This window comes from Poromitra crassiceps, assembly GCF_964638095.1.
Source record: "Poromitra crassiceps genome assembly, chromosome: 11".
In the NCBI taxonomy this organism is placed as follows: domain Eukaryota; kingdom Metazoa; phylum Chordata; class Actinopteri; order Beryciformes; family Melamphaidae; genus Poromitra; species Poromitra crassiceps.
In genome coordinates this window covers 34,000,390-34,007,645 of record NC_139643.1, presented here as the reverse complement: position 1 = coordinate 34,007,645, position 7,256 = coordinate 34,000,390, and the positions used below count along the sequence as shown (strand labels likewise).

At 39.6% G+C, this 7,256-nt stretch overlaps 1 protein-coding gene across 1 annotated transcript; it reads right to left on the bottom strand.

The window, feature by feature from the left end:
- Positions 1–271: 271 nt before the first annotated feature.
- Positions 272–2,355, bottom strand: LOC310784789 (uncharacterized protein). The gene is made up of 4 exons (XM_083645836.1): positions 2,217–2,355; positions 1,748–1,897; positions 836–982; positions 272–500 (listed from the first exon to the last, which is right to left on the bottom strand). The coding sequence occupies exons 2-4, from the start codon at positions 1,895–1,897 to the stop codon at positions 372–374; spliced, it is 426 nt and encodes a 141-aa protein (XP_083501962.1). The 5' UTR covers positions 2,217–2,355; the 3' UTR covers positions 272–371.
- Between the last annotated feature and the right edge of the window lie 4,901 nt (positions 2,356–7,256).

Sequence of the window (7,256 nt, the reverse complement as noted above, 5' to 3'; positions counted from 1 at the left end):
GAATATGATGGTATGGTATTTTTTTCCATCATTCCTCAAATGCCACATTTTTCTATTTTATTACAAAATATTGTGCAAATGTTTTATACGTCAACAACGGAAAAAATCAATTTAATCAGATCTGAATCTCATATCTCTTGGCTGTTTCCAAAAGTGTCCGTCAACTCAGATATGTGAGCATCCTTGTTGCATAAACCTTTACTATAGCACTGCTAGGCCCAGTAGCCTACTCTGTAAGTCAGAAGTAAATGAGAGTAGGCCTATATGATGCTTTGTTAGATTTTATTTGCAATACACAAAACAATTCAGAATCAAAATGATGATGATGATCACGATAATTGTCAAGATGCAAAAATATGAACGAGATGTCCTCAGTCTTGTTTGGCGGCCTCCTGTGCTCCTGAGGGGATCTGAGAGTACGAAGACCCGCAGGTCATGGAGTATGGGTTGCAGGTATAGCCATACTTACAGCAGTTCAGGCCATCTGAGCAACACTGGCCCTAAGAACCAATAGAGACAGAGCTTGGCGTTAAAACAAACGTTTCCTAGTTTATCATTGCTGCAGTCACTTTTCTGCACCAATATGTGTTGTGTGGACACACAATAAGTTAAATGTTGAACAGCTAATGTTTGTGTGCATACACACCCCTCTATGGCTATCTTTCTCTTATTACCTTTACTAAAGTTTCTAGATATCCTTGTCTTATTATATTCATATCTATAGTACAATTATGTCAGATAGAAAAAAAAAAATTATTGTCAACCTAATTTAAACTGCATTGATAGGTCTAATTTCCTGTATTTCACAATGGCTAGTATATATGCCAGATCTTACCAGTTGGTAGGGACAGCAGCCCCAGTTTCCTTCAGGAGTCTTGCAGCAGGTAGTCGCTGCTGGGCAGTGGGTCGTGGCATCACAGCGAATGGGCTGTGCTGCCATTCGCTGCCATTCACCGCTCTCTGTTAGAGCTGTCATAGGTGTCTGAAAACAATCAATACAAGCAGCTGAATGTCATACTCTGTGGCTATGACAGTATTAATATTAGGTAAAACCTTTCATAGATAGATAGATAGATAGATAGATAGATAGATAGATAGATAGATAGATAGATAGATAGATAGATAGATAGATAGATAGATAGATAGATAGTTAGATACTATAGATAGATAGATAGATAGATAGATAGATAGATAGATAGATAGATAGATAGATAGATAGATAGATAGATAGATATATACTATAGATAGAGTAGATAGATAGATAGATAGATAGATAGATAGATAGATAGATAGATAGATAGATAGATACATAGATACATACATACATACATACATACATACATACATACATACATACATACATACATACATACATACATACATACATTCATTCATTCATACATACATTCATACATTCATTCATTCATTCATTCATTCATTCATTCATTATAGGTTAATTTTGCTCCAATATTTAGAAATGATAAAAAGGTAATCCATTTTAAACCCAGGATTCACTCCCCCATGTTTGTCTCTATTTAGGTATTAGTAAGCTAATTTGAGAATAAAATTCTATATTCTAACAGATGTAATGATCATGTAAAACCAGTGCACCTATTGCCTGGACAAACACACACACAAACACACACCTACACAGAGTTAGGGTGCATGGGCCCACATGGGTAAGGCACCTCTATTTCTTTCCCCCCCCCCCCCCCCCCCCCCTTCCCCTGTGCGTTTTGTGACTCACGTTTGGAGCTTGGCAGCAGGAGTAGCCATCATGGGCCTTGCAGCAGGTATTGAAATCAGGGCAGTGACTCCCATCAGGACATGTGATGGTACAGGACACAACAGCCCACCCCACCACTCCCACAAACAGCCACACAGTGATCCTCAACATCTATGGAGAGAGTGGGTTATTAATACACTCCTTTGATCCAGCTAAACCTGCATAAGACAGTATTGTGAAAGAACAATGCCCTGATAGATGCAGTCAGATTTGCTACCAGATGAAATCTGGAACTTTATTTCACTTCTGTGAAAGTGTTGCTGTTAACTTGCACTTTCAAATGTTCAGTTGAGCTTGCACTGATTTTTTTTCTTCTCTCAATCCAACCTGTATAATCCAAGCCAATAGTAATATTACATTGTATTTGTAAAGCATATCAGACCTATATCACTGCTGACTCAACTGAGAAATCTCTGATTTTGTCACTTACCTTGAACCCGGTTGGTGTTTTGGAGTGGCGCAATGACTTCCTGACATGTGTTTCCCATCACACAGGGTAACTCACACAAAGCACTGCTCTTTATATTGCAGGTTTAGCCCTCCGACTCACCATAATCAGGAAGTAAAACTTTGTCTCGTGCCTCTGTCAGCGCTCAATGTCAACTTAGGACAGTGAAGTTTGTGGGACCACGCCCCATGGCCATTTAGGCATTTTTGATAAGGATTGTGTGAGGCTCCGCTGTACACAGGCTTCAAGCATTCACCTCACAGTTCAAACTAAATACTTGACTTCTCTCTCACCCCCATATCTCACTTACATTGTTGTTTTGATCACAAGACCTTTTATAGCATCATTCAGAAGTGCCACGGTACCACACCAAGAATCAGAGTTGGTAACTGAATACATGTCTTCAGAATACAGTAAAATATGATTAGGCCTAACTGTAATTCCATTACAGTTACAGTTTAAATTAATTTTAATAGATTACTTGAAGGGAATACTTTTGTTTGTTGTGTTTTATTTGCTCTAAAATTCATATGAAGCAGTTGTGTGCGTGCATGCGTGCCTCCCGACATGTTTAACATAATCTAAAAATATATATATATATATATAAAAAATAAAAAATAAATACAAATGTAAAATAAAAACAAAATCCCCTATGTCTGGGACTGGGAGCATAGTTTAAAAAGACAAGTCTTCATATAATATGTTGCCATCTTGAAGAGATAAAATCCACTTTGCTGTTTTTTTCTCTCTTTTTTACATTAACTTGATGCTGTTTGCTGTGGTTAACTGATGCTGTGGAAATTAAAGAAGGAGTAGGCCTAAAGCAAAACTGAAGACTTTGTTCTCTGGTGGATTTCATTTTTCTTTAAACAGTATCAGTTGCAGGTCAAAACATACTGTACCACATTTGTGTTTACATACTTGCATAACCTTTTCTCTGAAGACAGTAACAAGGTCATTCCCAACTAAGCAAGTGTAGTGGAATACATTTTAAAAGTAACCCTCCCAACACTGCCAAGAATGGGTAACTTGCAAAGTATAATAACTCATCTTTCACACTGTAGCCTTGGTCATGGTCTCATATAAGAACCTCCATGCTTGGCTCTTCATGAACAACCTTTATGTGAGATAGCACAATAGGACCGTGAATGCTAATGTGCACGATTCTAAGAAAGAAAGAAAAAATCACAAGATTAAAACAATTTGCAACAAAAGGTCGTCTGAATACAGCTTCAGCCGCCCAACTGACCACAGTCTTTAGTTTTAGAGAAGCCATCGGTTTCAACTGTGTAGAATAGTTCCCTCAAGTTTCCTCATTCCAAAATGATAACTTCTTCATTGGGATTTAAAGAGGACATGAAACATTTGATCATATGGCCAGCAGTCAGCAACCTATTCCACTCTGGCACGCAAAGGCCATGTGTTAACCAGTGGAAGAGCAATTAAACTTTTTTGTACAAATGTTGAAATGCCAACTAAATCTATTTCACACCCATTTGAGGTTGTGCAGCCTGGTATTTAGGATATTTACGGTAGTGGCCCACGCTACTCTACCTCTGATTGGGTTAGCCTCTTTGCATTCCATACATTCCAAAGCAGCAGAGAGCAGATGAAAATGTCGGCATGAAAGACAAACAGTCAGTTCCTGCAGCTAAAAAACCTCAGGCACACTGATTGACAAGCACGTTTGAAAATGGCACTTCATATCAAAAAGGCTGCCGACCCCAGATATGACTATAGTTCATTTGCATTTCACCTAAGACACGACAAGACAGGACACTGCTTTCAAGTCTGAAATTTACCTAGATGAGTGGTTATAATATCTGTAACCCAGTGATTCTCAAAGTCCAGTCTGCATGAGACAACAGACTGAAACATTTCAGTGCCTCAAATTTCCTTGGCAGGCACACACACACACACACACACACACACACACACACACACACACACACACACACACACACACACACACACACACACACACACACACACACACACACACACACACACACACACACACACACACACACACACACACACACACACACACACACACACATTTCCTAGACATGTTGGTGATGGAGAAGGCTGCCACCTTGTGGAGCTATACGAGGAGCATTCTGAGTGGTCCAAGCCTACAGTAGGTGATCGAACTGGAAACTGAAACTGAAATTAATTTTTTTCCAAGACTGGACCCCCAACCAACTGTGACCTGACTGGCCTAAACCTGTGAATTTGTTATCCCCTGCTTACCTCTGTAACACCTCTGTAGCCTGTACTACGAAACTAGTTTAATGCCTTATCCGAGTAAGTTTGAGTTTAAACCTGGTTTAGCCGTATTACAAAGCAAGTTAACTTTCAATCACCATGGCAACTGACGCTGCAAAGCTAACCTGGTCGCGACCAGGTTAGCTTCAGAGGATAAGATCAAAATCCATGAGAGACCCATATAATCGGCTCTCTGGAGTCACTCACCATTCATAAGATCGCCATATGAAAAATAGATTGCAGTCAACTGAGAATAGAACAAGCAAAACATTCGTGGCTCTGTAGGCTACATAATTAAATTAAGCCTACTTACCACTTTATGTCTTAACAGCTCAACGATGCGTGGAGAAATATTATCACTATTAATCACCGCGCGCATATCATGAACGGACCCTCAAATGGAGTGAGGGTGATATTCTCCTACATGCCAGAAAAGCCTATACATATAATATAGATATGGGATAAATGGGATAGCCCCAATACTAAATATGCAGGCTATTCTTGCATCTTTCAGCTGGAACTGTGTCCTGTAGGCTGTATGCCAATATATGAGCAAAAATAGGCTAGTTTTTATCAATGATAACTATGCCCGCATCGTCTCAATTCAGTTCAGCAGTTTTATCTTTTATAGTAGGCTATTAGGCTTTATACTAGGCTATTTTATATATGAATTATTCGATCAGTGCAACCACACACATGAGTGATAGAGATCATTATTCATTGGGCATGCGTTTCTAAATCTATGGTCTAAATAGGCTTACAGATTGTGGAAATGTATAGACTGAGATTACACATTTACATTTGTTGCTGCTGTATCAGACAGAAATCGCTGATCAAAGTAAATCAAATGACTGATGTGAATACAAGCTGCTGCTTTAGACAGCCCTTCAGCAGACTATCCAACGCGGATTTTCATTCTGACATTAAATCGCGGATACATTAAATATCCGCTAAAACTCTGATCATGCACTGCGCTTCATTGAACGAGGAAATGGGTGTGGGCGTGGATCAACTCAGCTGTTCATAATGTGATTGGCTAGCGCACCTCTTTCGCGTGGACGCGCGCCTGTGCACGAGCGAAAAACGTGCGCGTGCACAGGCAGATCCCAGGTCCACTTACCTAGTAGAAAACCAGCGTCGTAGTATCAGTTAACTAGATAGCTTTGATCCTGTTCAGTCAAACCAGATCAAAGGGACTTATCGCGGATCTGTTAAACTAGCTTCGTAGTACAGAGCCCTGTATTACGAAACTAGTTTAACAGATCCGCGATAAGTCCCTTTGATCTGGTTTGACTGAACAGGATCAAAGCTATCTAGTTAACTGATACTACGACGCTGGTTTTCTACTGTGTAAGTGGACCTGGGATCTGCCTGTGCACGCGCACGTTTTTCGCGCGTGCACAGGCGCGCGTCCACGCGAAAGAGGTGCGCCAGCCAATCACATTATGAACAGCTGAGTTGATCCACGCCCACACCCATTTCCTCATTGAATGAAAAAGCGCAGCCACAGTGGGATCAGAGATTTTAGCGGATATTTAATGTAACCTATGGCAGAATGAAAATCCGCGTTGGATATAGTTGGGGGAAGGACTGTCTAAAGCTGCCGCTTGTATTCACATCAGTCATTTGATTTATTTTGATCAGCGATTTCTGTCTCCTACAGCTTGTGCGAGTGTAAATGTACATTAAATGTGTAATCTCAGTCTATAAATTTCCACAATCTGTAAGCCTATTTAGACCATAGATTTAGAAAGCATGCTCAATGAATAATGATCTCTATCACTCATTATGTGTGTGTGGTTGCACTGATCGAATAATTCATATATAGGCCTAATGATATCCTAATATAAAAGAGAAAACTGCTGGACTGAATTAAGACGATGCGGGCATACTTTTCATTGATAAAAACTAGCCTATTTTTGCTCATATATTGGCATACAGCCTACAGGACACAGTTCCAGCTGAAACATGCAAGAAGCCTGCATATTTAGTATTGGGGCTATCCCATATTTATCCCATCTATAGGCTTTTCTGGCATGTAGGAGAATATCACCCTCACTCCATTTGAGGCTCCGTTTAGCCTATGATATGCGCTGCGGTGATTAATAGTGATCATATTTCTCCACGCATAGTTGAGCTGTTAAGACATAAAGTGGTAAGTAGGCTTAATTTAATTATGTAGCCTACAGAGCCACAAATGTTTTTCTTGTTATATTCTCAGTTGACTGCAATCTATTTTTCATATGGCGATCTTATATGAACGGTGAGTGACTCCAGAGAGCCGATTATATGGGTCTGTCATGGATTTTGATCTTATCCTCTGAAGCTAACCTGGTCGCGACCAGGTTAGCTTTGCAGCGTCAGTTGCCATGGTGATTGAAAGTTAACTTGCTTTGTAGTACGGCTAAACCAGGTTTAAACTCAAACTTACTCGGATAAGGCATTAAACTAGCTTCGTAGTACAGGCTACAGGGCTCACTGCTGTCTTTGTGATTTTGTTTTTGTCGTTGTTGTTATCAAGTGTTTGTTTATTACTCTTCAAAAATAAAAATTACAAATTGAGGGGGAAAAAAGCACAAGTTCAACTGAATCTTAGTGGCAGATATACTGTATATTTGCAGTAATGATGGTCTATATTACATTAATGGGTGGAAAGAAAGCATGAATATGATTGTATGCTTATATTAAATCATTTTTTCCATCATTCCTCAAATGCCACATTTGTCTAGTTTACTACAAAAGATTGTGCAAATG

What these genes read in the sequence shown, in the direction of transcription:
- LOC310784789 (XM_083645836.1), bottom strand. Translation starts at nt 1,897, where the DNA reads ATGTTGAGGATCACTGTGTGGCTGTTTGTGGGAGTGGTGGGGTGGGCT. An exon ending in CCTGCTGCCAAGCTCCAAAC is followed by an intron (nt 983 to 1,747) that starts GTGAGTCACAAA and finishes GATTGTTTTCAG; the next exon opens with ACACCTATGACAGCTCTAAC. An exon ending in GCTGCTGTCCCTACCAACTG is followed by an intron (nt 501 to 835) that starts GTAAGATCTGGC and finishes ATTGGTTCTTAG; the next exon opens with GGCCAGTGTTGCTCAGATGG.